The following is a 17,085-nucleotide window of genomic DNA, read 5'->3' as shown; positions in this document are numbered from 1 at the left end:
ACAGAGTTTTGCCAAGAGAACGCACTGGTCATAACAAACATCGTCTTCCAACAACACAAGAGAAGACTCTACACATGGACATTACCAAATAGTCAATACTGAAATCAGATTGATTATATTCTTTGCAGCCAAAAAGGGAGAAGCTCTATACAGTTAGCAAAAACAAACCAGGAGCTGACTGTGGCTCAGATCATGAACTCCTTATTGCCAAATTCAGACTTAAATTGAAGAAAGCAGGGAAAACCACTAGACCACTCAGGTATGACCCAAATCAAATCCCTTATGATTATACAGTGGAAGTGACAAATAGATTCAAGGGACCAGGTCTGAGACAGAGTGCCTGAAGAACTATGGATGGAGGTTCATGACATTATACAAGAGGCAGTGACGAAGACCATTCCCAAGAAAAAGAAATGTAAAATGGCAAAATGGTTGTCTGAGGAGGCCTCACAAATAGCTGAGAAAAGAAGAGAAGCTAAAGGCAAAGCAGAAAAAGAAAGATATCTATTTGAATGCAGAGTTGCAAAGAATAGCACGGAGCAATAAGAAAGTCTTCCTCAGTGATCAGTGCAAAGAAACAGAGGAAAACAATAGAATGGGAAAGACTAGAGATCTCAAGGAAAAACTAGAGATACCAAGGAAACATTTCATGCAAAGGTGGGCACAATAAAGGACAGAAGGGCTATAGACCTAACAAAAGCAGAAAATATTAAGAAGAAGTGGCGAGAATACACAGAAGAACTATACAAAAAAGATCTTTATGACCCAGATAACCATGATGGTGTGATCACTCATCTAGAGCCAGACATCCTGGAGTCTGAAGTCAGGTGGTTCTTAGGAAGCATCACTATGAACAAAGCTAGTGGATATAGTGGAATTACATTGAGCTATTTCAAATCCTAAAAGGTGATGCTATGAAAGTGCTGCACTCAATATGCCAGCAAACTTGGATAACTCAGCAGTGGCCACGGGACTGAAAAAGGTCAATTTTCATTCCAATCTCAAAAAAAGGCAATGCCAAAGAATGTTCAAACTACCACACAACTGCACTCATCTCACATGCTAGCAAAGTAATGCTCAAAATTCTACAAACTAGGCTTCAACAGTAGGTGAACCATGAACTTCCAGATGTTCAAGATGGATTTAGAAAAGGCAGAGGAACCAGAGATCAAATTGCCAGCATTTGTTGGATCACTGAAAAAGCAAGAGAGTTCCAGAAAAACATCTATTTCTGTTTTACTGATTATGCCAAAATCTTTGACTGTGTGGATCACAACAAACTGTGGGAAATTCTTCAAGAGATGGGAATAACAGACCACCTGACCTGCCTCCTGAGAAATCTGTATGCAGGTCAAGAAGCAACAGTTAGAATTGGACATGGAACAACAGACTGGTTCCAAATTGGGAAAGGAGTCTGTCAAGGCTGTACATTGTCACCCTGCTTATTTAACTTATATGCAGAATACATCATGAGAAATGCTGGGCTGGATGAAGCACAAGCTGCAATCAAGATTGCCAGAAGAAATATCAATAATGTCAGATATGCAGATGACACTACCCTTATGGCAGAAATTTAAGGTGAACTCAAGAGCCCCTTGATGAAAGTGAAAGAGGAGAGTCAAAAAGTTCGCTTAAAACTCAACATTCAGAAAACTAGGATCATGGCATCTGGTCTCATGCCTTCATGGCAAATAGATGGGGAAGCAATGGAAACAGTGAGAGACTTTATTTTCTTGGGCTCCAAAGTCACTGCAGATATTGACTGCAGCCATGAAATTAGAAGATGCTTGCTCCTTGGAAGAAAAGTATTGACCAACCTAGACAGCATATTAAAAAGCAGAGCCATTACTTTGCCAACAAAGTTGGTCTAGTCAAAGCTATGGTTTTTCCAGTAGTCACGTATGGATGTGAGATTTGGACTGTAATGAAAACTGAGTACTGAAGAATTGCTGCTCTTGAGCTGTGATGTTGGAGAAGACTCTTGAGAGTCCCTTGGACTGCAAGGAGATCCAACCAGTCCATCCTAAAGGAAATCAGTCCTGAATGTTCATTGGAAGGACTGCTGCTGAAACTCCAATACTTTGGCCACCTGATGAGAAGAACTGACTCATTTGAAAAGACACTGATGCTGAGAAAGATTAGAGGCTGGAAGAGAAGGGGCTGACAGAGGATGAGATGGTTGGATGGTAGCACTGACTCAATGGACATGAGTTTGAGTAAACTCCAGGAGTTGGTGATGGACAGGGACGCCTGGTGTGCTGCAGTCCACAGGGTCGCAAAGATTCGAACATGACTGAGCGACTGAACTGAGCTGACTGATCAGTTTGATATCTAAAAGTTCCATGCCTATTTTAAGTAGCTTTACCAAGGTCTATACATATAAATGGAGCTTCCCTGATAGTTCAGCTGGTAAAGAATCTGCCTGCAATGTAAGAGATCCCAGTTCGTTTTCTGGGTCAGTAAATTCCCCTGGAGAAGGAATACTCCAGTATTCTTGGGTTTCCCTTATGGTTCAGATGGTAAAGAACCCACCTGCAATTTGTGAGACCTGGGTTTGATCCCTGGGTTGAGAAGATCCCCTGGAGGAGGGCATGGCAACTCATTTCAGTATGCTTGTCTGGAGAATCCCCATGGACAATGGAGCCTGGCAGGCTGCAGTGCATGGTGTCACAAAGAGTCGGAAATGTCTGAGTGGCTAAGCACATACATATGAATGGAGGCTTCCCTGGTGGTTCAGCAGTAAAGAATCAGCCTGCAATGCAGGAGACTCAGGAGGCAGATGTAGGGAAGATCCCCTGGAGAAGGAAATGGTAAACCACTTCAGTATTCTTGCCTGGGAAATCCCATAGACAGAGGAGCCTGGCAGGTTACAGTCCATGGGGTCTCAGAGTCAGACATGACTTAGCGATTAAACAGCAGCATATATATTGATATATCTATATATACACCCATCATTAGATCATTAAAAGGGAAATCATGAAAAGGCAAAGTTTATTTTTAAATTCTGATTATGCAATAATGTAAAAAGATATGATTAGCATTATTCAGTCTCGTAGATAATATAAAAAATATATATCTCAAAAAATTTACCTGTTTCCGTTTACCGTAGCACCATTGAGATGCTTCTGCAGGAAGCATGCATTATTATAAAAACATGCTTATGATATGAACAGGAAAGTACACCTTTCCCTTTTTGTTGTTTTATTGCATTGTATACTTTGTGATAATTCAGCAAGTACTATCTCTAAGGTTTAAATTTATTGTTTTATTTCTTTTACATCAATTTAATTTCTTTGAGGTTTTTAAGCATAGGATCTATGTATATCTCCATGGCTACTTTTTAAATTTGTTTAACACTGCCATTCTTTATGCAAATGTTTCTTATTAAGTTTGTATCCTCATTTAGTGATATATTGAATATAATCCTATTTGTAAACTCAATTTAGCCATTGTTGATATGGATTATAAAAATACCCCCTGTAATGTGTACATAATCTATGCATGCCTACCAAAATCACACCAAATGTAATCAGAGACACAATGTGATAACCACACTTACAAAGATGTGGAAAGGCAAACAAACTGAATTAACGTATTGGTCATTTTTATTTTATTTCTATCTCTGTTACAGATGCATCAGATAATAGCAGGAAGTTTCTAATCATTTTACTGCCTTAATTTTTTTTTATTTGAGAATTGTTAGAAAAACTGGAACGATGTATAGTTTGTAACATACTCATTTACTCAGATTATCAATATATTCACTCAGTGTTGTGATTATCCTAGTAGCTGTCTAGCCTTCTGAGTTGGCGCTTTGCTAAGAAATCAACATATTTTGGAAATTAAGATGAACTTTATATGACTATATGACTCGGGCTTCCTGGATAATGCTAATGTAAAGAATACACCTGCCAGTGCAGGAGATGCAACAAAAATGGCAAGCTTCACGGTCAGCTTGGGCATAGTTGTTGACATAACTGAATAGAGTCATTCAGTATCAAGATCTAGGGTAGCAGAATTTCAGAAGACTCTGAGAACTTACTGGAAAAGAAGAAGTGTATAGAAGGGTCTCCCCAAACCAATTTAAATTCCAAATGTTGGATTGAAAATCAGTGGGAAATGATTTGTTCAAACTTGCAGTAAAGAAATTAGATTTGAGAGAGCATCTAACACTATTTATTTTTATGGTGACCAAAAAAGGGCAGCATACTCTAGTCTTACTTTCTCTCTAAATTATTTTCTTTTCATTTATGAGTGAAATTTCCTATGTAAATTTCTGAAATTCTTTCCCCTACTTCTCTTCCATCTCTCTTTGCCTTCTGTTTACCACAGCATGTTTCAAGGATGAGAGGCAAGGCAAGGGAGTGATGATGGGGTTAGGAGGCGAGGTTAAGGGGGATGTGGGAGAATTATTCCGTTTCCTTTTTTCCCCACCTGGAACTGTCATCTAAACTATTATTTTAAATAATCAGAAAATGAAACTTGAACTTCAGCAGACTGTAGAAAAATAAAGAGCAGTGCTTAAGCAACACTGGATCTTTATCTCAAGTATTTAGAAAATAGACTTCTCAAAAGTAGCCATGAAGGTATACGTAGATATACTGCCTAGGAATCCTAAGAGTATGTACTGAAGTCTTGGTAAGTCTTTCTCTCTTTCTCTCACATATATACATGTACACACATATATGCATATATATGAAAATCCTTGATAGGAAATGGTACACAGAATTCTAGCATTAAGCTCCATGAAGGTAGAAAAAAATGAGTCTAGTTGGTTCATCATTCATTTATTCAACAAATACTAATTGAACTTTATGTGCTAAGAGCTGTGTTGGATACTGGGCATTCATTTAGAAAGGGGTAGATTTCTGTTTTTACAAAACTGACATTATGTGGAAAATTACTTGAAGAAGGGCAAGAGTGTTTGTAAACAGACTGGATGAGAGCCTATTGTAGTCTAGGCAAGTGACAGTGGCTTAGCCTGGGTGGAAGGTTATATACTTATTGCAATGAGGAAAGCTGGGAAAGCTGAGACAGAGGTCAACACATCAGGAGTTCTGTTTTGAACACATTAAATGTGAACTGCTTGGAAAGAACCAAATGGAAATATCAGAGGCAATCATCATGTGCAATCTGGAGCTCAAGAGAGAGGTCTTAGTCCAGAGTAAATATTCAATATATATTGGTTTGCCTAATTAATTATTCTAGTAAGGAAAGCATGGGCTCAGTATTTCCATTGCCAGAATAGTAATACAGACTAGATAATCTAATATGTTTAAACCTCTGTACCCATTATTTTGATAGCCTTCTCTCACATCCTTAATTCATTCACAGCCCAGATAGATTGTTAGTTACATTCAAGTGAATCATTTTCCCATTGCAATTTCCTCTGGACTGTTGCATGACACAGTGGTAAAGAATCCACCTGCCAATGCAGGAGATGTAAGAGATATAGGTTCGATCTCTGGGTCAGGTAGATCACCTGCAGGAGGGCATAGTAACCTATTCCATGGTGAATTGCCTGGAGAGCTCTGTGGACAGACGAGCCTGGCAGGCTACAGTCCATAGGGTCGCAAAGAGTTGGACCCGACTGAAACAACTTAGCATGCACCCACGCACACTGATTTCACACATGTTCCTGTTATAGGAAGGGGGACCCCTTCCAGGGCCCAAAAGTGGGCTCTTGTATAACACATGGAAGTGAATTGTCTGAGGAGACACACATGCTGACAAAGCAAGAGACTTTATTGGAAAAAGGTGCCCGGGCAGAGAGCAGGAGGGTAAAGGAACCCAGGAGAACTGCTCTGCCATATGGCTCACAGTCTTGGGTTTTATGGTGATGGGATTAGTTTCTGGGTTGTCTCTAGCCAATCATTCTGACTCAGGGTCCTTCCTGGTGGCACATGCATTGCTCAGTCAAGACGGATTCCAACAAGAAGGATTTTAGGAGGTGGTAGGACACATGGCCTCTCTTTTTGATCATACCTGAACAGCCTTAATGTGCTCCTTTCCCAATTTGGAACCAGTCCATTGTTCCATGACCAGCTCTAACTGTTGCTTCTTAACCTGCACACAGGTTTCTCAAGAGGCAGGTAAGGTGTTCTGATATTCCCATCTCTTGAATTTTCCATAGTTTGTTGTAATCCACACAGTTGAAAGCTTTAGCATAGTCAATGAAGCAGAAGTAGATATTTCTCTGGAATTCCTTTGCTTTTTCTATGACCCAACAGATATTGGTGATTTAATCTCTGGTTCCTTGGCCTTTTCTAAGTCCAGCTTGTACATCTGGAAGTTCTCAGTTCACATACTGTTGAAGCCTAGCTTGAAGGATTTCGAGCATTACCTTGCTAGCATGTGAAATGAGCACAGCTGGGCAGTAGTTTGAACATTCTTTGGCACTGACCTTCTTCGGGGTTGGAATGAACCTTTTCCAGTCCTGTGGCCACTGCTGAGTTTTTCAAATTTGCTGGTGTATTGAGGGCAGCACTTTCACAGCATCATCTTTTAGGATTTGAAATAGCTTAGCTGGAATTCCATCACCTCCGCTAGCTTTGTTCATAGTGATGCTTCTTCCTAAGGCCCACTTGAGTTCACACTCCAGGATGTCTGGCTCTAGGTGAATGGTCACACCATCATGGATATCCAAATCATTAAAGCTTTTTTCATACAGTTTTTCTATGTATCCTTGCCACCTCTCCTTAATATCTTCTGCTTCTATTAGGTCCTTACCGTTTCTGTCCTTTATTGTGCTCATCCTTTCACAAAATATTCCCTTGATATCTCCAATTTCCTTGAAGCAGTCTCTAGTCTTTCCCATAACACTTTTTTCCTCTACTTCTTTGTACTGTTCATTTAATAAGGCCTTTTATCCCTGCTTGTTATTCCCTGGAACTCTGCATTCAATTGGGTATATCTTTTCCTTTCTCCCTTGCTTTTGCTTCTCTTCTTTCCTTAGCTATGTGTAAAGCCTCCTTAGACAACCACTTTGCCTGCTTGCATTTTTTTTTTCTTTTGGATGGTTTTGGTCACTGCTTCCTGTACAATGTTATGAACTTCTGTCCATAATTCCTTATGCACTCTGTGTACCAGATCTAATCCCTTGAATCTATTTGTCACTTCTACTGTATAAACATAAAGGATTTAGTTTAGGTCATACTCAACTGGCCTAGTGATTTTCTGTACTTTCTTCACTTTAAGCCTGAAATTTGCAATAAGGAGTTGATGATGTGAGCCACAGTCAGCTCTAGGTGCATATCTTCGGCTATTTTAACGTTTCAAGGGACTGGAACTTAAAAAAAAAAAAAAACTAAATTTTTTTTAAAATGTATGAAATGGAGTGTTGTTTCTCTATTCTTTATTACTGTATTTAAAGTTTTTATAACTATGGGTTGAGAAACAAAATATTCTAAAATAAGTTTGCCTCTGGACAAGATTTTATTTGGGCAATAGAATATTATTTATTCAAGGTTCTTGTAGTTCTGGAGCAGTGTTAGAGAATAAACAGTAAAAAAAAAAAAGGCATGAACCCTCTCCTCTTATGTTCAACAGAAAACAGTACAGATGGAGCCAAAATAAATCACGTAACTGAAGTGTATAACTAACAAAATAAGCCTTTCCAAGTTTTTGTTTCCTGCGATCTTATTTTTATTAATTACACAAACAATATTATACGACATGCTCATCGTAAAATTAAAATGACCAAGTGCACATACTTTTTAAAAATGAATTCACCATCATGACCTGACACCTGTTTCTCAGAAGTAAACACTGTTGGCAGTTTAGTGAATTTTTCTTCAGACTTTTTTTCTTTGCATTTATGTGTCTCTACTTTCTTAACATAAATTAGATTGTACTTGTTTTTGCTCTTTTCACTTGCCAATATACCTTAGACATTGAGCTATGTCATTTTTAAAGTGCTACATAATATCCAAGGGTATAAATATACAATAATTTACTTATTGGCATGTAATTAAGTTGCTATCAATTTTTTATTAGCATAAGAATGTTTTGGTGAGTATACTTATGGCATATATATTTGTACTCATATGTAAATATGTTTGTAGGATCAATTCCTAGAAGTGGAACTTTTAGCTTAAAAGGTATGCATATCTATTTTTTGGTTGATAATTGCCAAACTGAAGATCTTTCTAGAGCACGATTCCTATTACAATAGATCATAGGGGACCACTCAAACCATTAATCAGTAACTCTAGAGCAGAGGTCTCAAAGCATCGTCCCTAGGCTAGCATCAGTATCACCCAGGAACCTATCAGGAACATAATTTCTTGGGTCCCATCCCCGATATACTATAGCAGTCTGAGTTCTCCAGAACTGATGTCTCCTTTTGAGTCCAAAAGCAGGAGAAAATTGATGTCTCTGCTGGAAAACAATCAGGCAGAAGGAATTCTCTTACTCAGACCTTTTCTATTCAAGCCTTCAATTGATTGGATGAGTTCTATCCACCTAATTAGGGAGGGCACTCTGCTCTGCTCAGTCTACTCATTTAAATGTTAACCTCATCCAGAAACACCTGCACAGATACACGCAGAAAAATATTTTACTAAATATCCAAGCACCACAGTCTATTCAAATTGACACATTAAATTAACCCTTGTACATACTGAATCTGAACTCTGAACCTGCAACCTAGCAATCTGTTTTTGTTTTGTTTTGTTTTTTAGCAATCTGTTTTAATACTCTCCAGGTGATTTTAGGTTTTCCTTGGTGGCTCAGTTGGTAAAGAATCTGCCTGCAGTGCAGGAGACCCAGCTTCAATCCCTGGGTCAGAAAGATCCCCTGGAGAAGGAAATGGCAACCAACTCCAGTATTCTTGTTTGGAGAATTCCACAGATGGGGAGACTAGCAGGCTACAGTCCCTGTGATCATAAAGAGTCAGAAATGGCTGAGCAACTAACACAACAAACAAAGATGATTTCAACATACACCAGAGTTTGAAAACTGCTGCTCAAGAGGGGGCTTTCTGGCTACTCAGAATTTTGCTTGAACCTATGGGAAAATTCTCTTTAAGAACCACAACTTGTCTCGATTGGTAACTGATCATGGTAAATGATACCCATCTCATTTGCAGGCTAGCTTAGAGAAAGAGCATTGCCACCAGGAACTGAAGAGAGATGGATTTTAGTTCTTCTCTGTGCTAGAACTTTATTAAGATCAGTTTAAGGACCTACAGGTGCTTTCTCTGAAGGACTTTCCTGTTTGTTGATTTCAGACCTGCAATCTTCAGTAAACCTGGACCTATATTGTGGAGCTGAGCGAGTGTGCAGGGCCTTCTCTGCCCTTATTGATCAGATTACCTTGACCAACCTGAAGTGAAAAGGAACCCAGATACCAAGGCCCCTTAAGGTGATCACAAAACATGTTTTCAAAATCTGTACTGACCGCACTAAACCTCTTTCTTGATAGTCTGGTATGAAGCATGATGAAAATTTATTTTTTTAATCTCTCTACTCTTGTGTCTTAGTTCTTCAGAGTAAAGCCTTGGGAGTGAGGATGGGTAGAGGGAAATGGAAAGAAGAAGCAATTAAAATCTACTTGTGCTGTGCTTCCAATACAGGCCCTTTCTTTGAATACATTGGTAGTCGTAGTCAAGTGTGTGGTCTACAGGAATTTGTGCAACTATCTTCTTTAATATCTAAATTTTCGAATTGATGACATAATTTTCTGTCCAGATGCTTCTGCTGGAGAACAGGCTTGGCAAAGAACAAAAACACACACACACGAGTGCAGGCAGAACTGGTCAGATCTGAATAAACTGTGCGGATTCTACCAGTGTCAGTTCTCTGGTTGTTATTGTACTATAGTCATGCAAGATGTTACTATGGAGGGAACCTGGATGAAGGGTAAAGAGGATGTCTCTGTATTAGCTCTTACAATGTGTATGTCTCTGCAATTATCTCAGAATAAATTTATTTTAAAACATAAATGTTTCTCACTAAAATCTCACATTCAATGAATTTGATCAAAGGACTTGTGTGCTTCCCTCCTCTGTGTGTATGATTAGGGTATTTCACTGAATAAAGTTCAAAGTAGTAGCTAACATTTTTTTAACTGGGAGAGTGTTTAGCTTCTACACACCATATATATACTAGCTCATTTAAACCTCACAACAAACCTAGTAAATAGATATCTCATTTTATAAGAAAATTAAGGCACCAAGATGGTCAGTAATTTGTCCAAAGTCGTTTGGTCACTACTTGATGAAGTTGAGGTTCGAACCCAGCTCTTGAGCCTGTACTCCAACCACTGCTTTCAACTTTCAATAAAAATAGCTTTGGTTCCATTATTTCACCTATTGTCTGGATGTGCAGTTTGTCTTACATTTAGAGAGACTGTGTGCTCTTTTTCATATGATCCATAACTTCTAGTAATGTTTCCAAAGTGAAATAATGTCCAGCTGGGTAGGGTTAGGACTATGTTACTCCTATTCAATCTCATCCTAATCTTTTTGAATTTGCTTTTCAGTCTAACATGAGGGTTTTTTTCTTTTTTTTTTTTTTTGGTTTTGTTATTCAGCATATTCACTCTTTCTTACTTCCTCCCATCTTGTTCCTTACAAGTTTGATAAGGATGCCCCAGAGCACTGGTCAGCAAACTACAGCCCAAGGGTCAAATCTGCCTACTGCCAGTTTTGTAACGGCTGTGAATGAAGAGAGGTTATTACATTTAAAAAAATAATAATTGGAAAAGGTCAAATGAAGAATAATGTTTTCTAACACTTGAAAATGACTTGGAGTCAGATTTCAGTGTCCACAAGCAAAGTTTTATTGGAACACTGCCATGTTCATGTATTTACATGTTGTCTACAGCTGCTTGCATTCTACAAAGACAGAATTGATTAATTGCACCAGAGACTAGATGGCTCACAAAGCATCAGAAAAACTTGGCAGCCCCTCTCGTGTAGTACCGAGGTGTAGGAGGAGTAAGGGGCAAGCCTTGCAAGAATGGCATCTCTTCAGCGATGTATAACAGATAATGAGTTTACGTGATACTTTTTAAGAAATTGATTATTTCATTAGTGAAAGTAGCACAAAGGTAAGCTACTTTCAGATGCAGCTATATCTTCTAATATTAACCCTTTGGGTAAGATTTATCATTTAAGGAGGCCCTAAACCTTCAGTGAAAACACTTACTGAGACTTCCTTTGGATCTAGGAAAGCAAGTGAATTGCTAACATAGCTGAAATTCAAACTGGTTTTCAACCGTCAGTTATAATAGTCAGAAATGACTGGCGAGATGAGCATAATTAGAGATAAAAATAGCATTGTGTCTGGAACTCAAATAAATTTGCTAATTGGACTTCTTTGTGATGAACCTTACTCAGGCCTGGTCATTTTGAGGAAAAATATTTTTATGGGTTCTTTTCTTATAATGCTTTTTTTATTTTTAGTTTGTTTTTCAAAGCAAAGTGTTATCAATTATAGTCTTAATATTTAATCCAATAGAAAATATACTAATTGGAGAAAAAATTTATACTTACTGCTATTTTGTTAGAGTTTGGATTATCATTAACGGTAACACTGAATGTTGAAATAAAAAGACTTCAGTAACATTACTTGGGGTCCAGAGCTTTTATTAATTTTGTTTCTGTTAGTAGAATGCTTTATTTTCCAGTTGTTTCATTTTGTTTTTTGCATCATTCAGTTCAAAATATTAAAAAATATTCTTTCAAACAAGATTTAGGTAATTAGTAAGTATAGTCTCATATGCCTGTGCATAAGTAATTCAGTGATTGATGTCTTTGAAGCCATGCAGTGTATTCAAATTAAATGTCTAGCACTCTAGTTCATTAACAATGTTAACACCCCAAGACAATGACCAAAATGAATACAAAAAATCTGAGTAGCCCCATCCAAACCCCTCCAGCATTCTTGCCTGGAGAATCCCATGGACAGAGGAGTCTGGGGGCTACAGTCCATCGGGTCGCAAAGAGTCAGACAAAACTGAAGCAACTTAGCATGCACAGGTCCTCTCTTTCAGACAGTGGGATGATCTGACAGCAGTGTTACCATTTGAAGGAATGTGCTAGAAGCCTAAAAGAATAAAGCTAAGTACTCTGAGACAATGTGGCTTAATATTTATCTTTTTACACTCCCACCATTTCAAGTAAATGATCAATAGTCAAAAAATATATATATATATTTGTTTAAATGCCAAGATGTGTGTAGCTCTGAGGTTAGATTTATTTTCTCTTTGTTTCCAGGCCACTGGTCGCTTTTCCAATGAACTTCGATCTGCTCCTATGCACATGCATGCTTATCAAGTCTTCAATCAACTCTTTCTTCTTTAGGGAAGGGTTTCTTGGTTGTTGAGAATAGGCACCTGGAAGTAAAGAAAAGGAACTAATCATTAGACCACCAAAATATTTTCAGGCTGATTAAACATCAATGACTTGGTTTTACAAAGAAAGTTTTCTGCCACTCTACTATTTCTGCCACTCTGCAGTTAAGATTCTGTATAAATTTATTGCAGAGGTATATGTGTAAATTTTTATTTATGCAAAATTTTGTGTCCTATAAGGTTTAATTATGTAATATGAATTAAGTAGATTATAAGAAATACATTTCCTATTGGATTAAGATGTATTAAAATATACTTTTCTGACTAGAAAAGTTTAAAATTGTTATATAATATAAAATTAAAAAAACTCTAAACCATTCATAGTATAATCTTCCAAAGAGAATCATAATTTTATGCATATATACTTTATGCCATAATTTAATTTACCATTACCCAACTATGGGACATTTAGATTATCTCCAATTTTCTGTTACTATAAATAATATTGCAATGAAGAACCTTGTACTGCAAAGTTGACTACAGCTCTGAATGTTTCTTTAGAAAGATTTCTAGATAAGTAATTTCTGAATATGCTACTTACAAAATTTCTTATAGTGAGTAAAGTAGAAAATCAAGCATTTGTCAATCTAATTTGTATTTTTAAAGCATTGTTTTGTCTTCTGCTTAGTGTTTAAAAAATAAGCACTATGAACATTTGTCAGCTAGACACCAACTGCAAACATCATCAAATTATAAACCTAAATGTTAATTTTCATGTCAAAGAGGAAAGCAAAGACTCACAATTTTTCTAGACCATCCAAACTACCAAGCTCAGGAAGGCAAGTTTTTCTGCTCCTCTCAGGGACAGAGCAAGATTTGTTGAAGCAAGAAATCATCACTTTTGATACCACCAAGGATATGCGTAAAAATCCTTTCATTTGTATTGAAGCCTTTATGAACCCATAAGTTAACCTCAACTCTGTTATTTTCTACTTGGGAGACATTATCAGCTTACACTTTTCCTAAATCAATTTATCATTTTCTCTCTCATTCTCTCTGCCTCTCTGCCTACACAGAATCCATCATAATTTAGTACTTAAGACTGGGTATAACCTCTTCAGTCTTCTGAATATTTCAACATTCAGTTATTAGCTTGTATTTTTCTAGACAAATTAATGATGCCCTTTTAAGTCTTTTCTCAAACAATGATATCTTCAGTTCTCAGAATTTTGGCAATTCTCATTTCTGGATCACCTCTGTTCCTGCTTATCATTGTTATAAAGCACCACAGTGTGTAGCTCATCACTAAGCTCAGGAAGTTATCCTTGGAGTAAAAAGCTCTTTCAGATTCTTTCTATAGGTAAATCCATGCTTTTCATACATTTATTTTTTATAAAGTCACAGAACATCGGAACATAGAACCTTAAGAGACATTATGGGTCTTCTAAATTTTTCCATACCCCTCTTTTTCAGATGGAGAAACTAAGAGTTAAATAAGTCAATTAGCTTGCCCAAGTTTATATAGCTATTTGATATCTCTTGTTTTTGTATTTCCTGACTCAATATTAACAAATATATTAATATACAAAGTTATATAGGAGTTCGGTGTTTTTAATAAGGCATGATTCATTGCAACTTTATTCAAGTGTATTTAAACTATTTAACTTGAAGCCATCAAAATAGCAAGAACCTTTACAAAAAGGTTTTATGGAGACATTTAATTTAGTTCTTCTCTTCTGCTCTGATGATGTAATTTTCCTGAGAACTATGGGGACAAACACCTCTTCACTCTCACCCCATCCCAACCTGATAGAATATTAATTCCCTGGGGACAAAAGAAAAAAAATTAGTGGAGAATCTGTGCAGGTACATCCAGAGTCTCGTTGAGCCACTAGAGATTTAATCAGGCCTCTTGAGATAAAATCTCGATGTTCCCGCAACTATTTAGCTTTAAAACATGGTGTCTCCTTGACCCAAGACCCTCTTTGACTGTGACTATACAGTACAAATGGAAAGTCTTACTTCCTGGTATGCAACAATTGTTTATGGCAAACATTAAAATAACTTCAATAAAGTACAATGTTTAGTCCTACTGCTTGCAAAGTTTTCAGACCAGCTGGGTCAATAGCATCCCTGTAGCGAGATGAAGGAAGTGAGTTCCAATGCCGAGGACACATCCATTAGATTTTTTTAAAGATAGAAATGTTGAAGTGTGCTCAGAAAATTACATGTAGTCTCAGGCTATTTCGATAGCCTATTGCAAACAAGCAAACTGAAACCATTTTTTGAGATTCTATGTATATATACATAATTATAATATAGAATTATAGTATATAATATATAAGTAGTTATAATATAATTATATGTGACATATTTATAGATTATTTTCATGTTAAGTTGAACACAAATATTATTATTTTCATTTATTCTATAGATAAAGTAATTCAAAGTGAGTGTAAAATACAAAACCAAGAAATACTGGTAGTAATTTGAGTACAACAGCTATATAGGATAAGAGTGATGGGATAAAAAGTCTACAGTACACATGAAGAAAATATACAGTGCTTACTAATGTCACTATCTCGGCAGCCTCTGTTCAAAATATTTTTAAAATATTGGCAACCGACATTTATAGACACTAATTTTGTACTTCTGCTTTAGTAACTAAGCTGGTGAAAGAATATTTCCTCTAGGTGACAATATTTCCTCTAAGTGACAATAACACTTGCCAAAACAATAAATTTATGTATAAATAATACCAGTGGATTATCTGGTTTTATGGGTCAGTTAATCATATCTTTTGTTACTGAGATTAAAACAAATTAAATATTTAAAGGTTCTCCAATATCTTGAGAAAAGATTTATCTAGAACTATCACTGTTAATTGCTATTTTAATAGATTTTTCCATTTTACAATTATATGACAATTCTCACAACAAAATGTACAAATAAAAATTTATTTTATTCTTCAGTTTCCACTACTTCATAAACAGTTACTACCACTCGAACAGCCCTTGTTGCAAGTTTTAGAAGCTCATTGGTTGAAAACAACATAGAAAAAGGAACAAAAACAGTATGAATAAGGCTAAGTTACCTCACAGCTTACTCACAGTGCTTCATTCACCCTCATTCTAATTCTGTAAAGGAAATTTTTTTCTAGTGCCCCCAGAGAAGACTGATATATATAAGACTGAAGACTAATATATATTCAAATATTACATATTTGAATATATATTTATTCAATGAAAAATCTAAATTTGTAGGAAGTCCCAGATTTTTAAAAATTAATTACTCAGCTTGCTTGAAGTTAATTACTTATTTGAGATTTGTTCAGAAAACAAGGAAGAGTGAATTTGCAAGCCAGATGATTTTTCTACCATTTATATCACCAACTAAGTAAATCTCAAGGAGTCCTCCCATTTATATGAAAACATTTGGGTTATTTTTTCTATTTAAAAGGGGTAAGAGCTTGTGTGCTGTAGGTGTTCCTCAGGCTTATATTCAAATCTTCCTGATTCCATAGCAAGTAAACACAGGTTATGACTACCAATGTTCAGCCTAACTGAAAAAAAAATGTAAATTTTGGGGCATCCCTTTATACCTTGATATTGTGTTTTAGAAATCATATCTTTTCTTACTTGTCTATCTGATTCTTCTTTGCTGCTATTTACCAGAAATATGAAGATGAGGACAATATGTTGATTTTAAAAAAGCTACTGCAAATTACAAAAGGAAGTGTTATGTATCTTCCTATCATTTGTGTGTTCTTTGGGTTCACCCCCAAGAAGACTATGTGTGGCAATGGATTCCTCTAAAGCCATTTCCCTGTTCCTCACAATTCAGCACATTCATACTTGGTTGACCCTTTCAAGAGACATGGGGCCTGGGGTTGACCACCTTTTTTTCTCCCTGTGTGCTGTGGATGCACTGCTGAGATCTTCACTTCCTCTCCAGTCAATTGTCTTCTTCCTAAGCCATGGTTTCTGGAGAGAACACAGTCCACATAGATGTCCCAGAAGAGTTGGGCCAGATCCCAAAACAATGCCCCATGCTGCAAGTTTTCAGATGACTTCAGGTAGATCATAAAATCCCAGAAACCTGAAACAGTGTTGGAGATTCGAGGCTTCCACATTTCCAGGAGGAGCACTGAAGAAGATTCCCAGCACTGAGGATCAGCTTGGTTAAGAGCCAGCAGATCTGTCTGGCTATGACAGAAGAAAGGAGACACACAGCACATCCCCACAATGAGCAGGGAGCAGGTGAGATTCAAGGGGTGGTAGATCTTTCCTCTGTTTCCAGGATCGGCCATGACCTTGAAACTGCACAAGATGGAAATATTTCATATGAGTCCCTACTTGTGCTCTACTCAGTAAAGAAAATAATTATGTCCTTTAAGAACCTTGGTGCCAGCAATGGAAACATACCAGTATCTCCAGGAAAAGGCTTATCTTACCTCCCACAAGCCCCACTTTATCTAAAATGATGCATTGTCAAGCCAGGTAGCCTAAAACAATGATAGTTAGATTAAGAAAGATTTATTCCTAAAAAATGCTCCTTTGTAAGATAAATAAAGCTGTTTTCGCCTAGTACTGAGAAATATAGTTTAAAGGAGTATTAAGTGAAATTTTTCAGTCCTGCTACAGGGCTTTATTATTTTATAATACCATAATTTAGCCTAGCTATCCTAAATCAAGACTCCCACACAATTAAGGATTTGAACATATTTTACCCTGAATGCTTTCCTATTCTGGTTCCTTTCACTGTTAAAAAAGGCATATGAATTGTAAA

General features: G+C 36.8%; 2 protein-coding genes across 2 annotated transcripts in view; one reads left to right on the top strand and one right to left on the bottom strand.

Annotated features, from left to right (window-relative positions):
* Window positions 1–9,333, top strand: part of DYTN (dystrotelin) — a 67,265-nt gene extending 57,932 nt beyond the window's left edge. Inside the window, 1 exon segment of the mRNA XM_068968476.1 lies at window positions 9,230–9,333. Within this exon segment, the coding sequence (XP_068824577.1) occupies window positions 9,230–9,333 (104 nt within the window).
* Window positions 9,334–12,199: 2,866 nt separating this feature from the next.
* On the bottom strand, window positions 12,200–16,606 carry FAM237A (family with sequence similarity 237 member A). Its single transcript, XM_068967052.1, has 2 exons — window positions 16,195–16,606; window positions 12,200–12,339 (listed from the first exon to the last, which is right to left on the bottom strand). The coding sequence occupies exons 1-2, from the start codon at window positions 16,604–16,606 to the stop codon at window positions 12,200–12,202; spliced, it is 552 nt and encodes a 183-aa protein (XP_068823153.1).
* Window positions 16,607–17,085: the final 479 nt, after the last annotated feature.

Source organism: Capricornis sumatraensis, chromosome 3, assembly GCF_032405125.1.
Source record: "Capricornis sumatraensis isolate serow.1 chromosome 3, serow.2, whole genome shotgun sequence".
Taxonomy (NCBI): Eukaryota; Metazoa; Chordata; class Mammalia; order Artiodactyla; family Bovidae; genus Capricornis; species Capricornis sumatraensis.
This window is presented reverse-complemented; position numbering and strand designations above follow the sequence as displayed.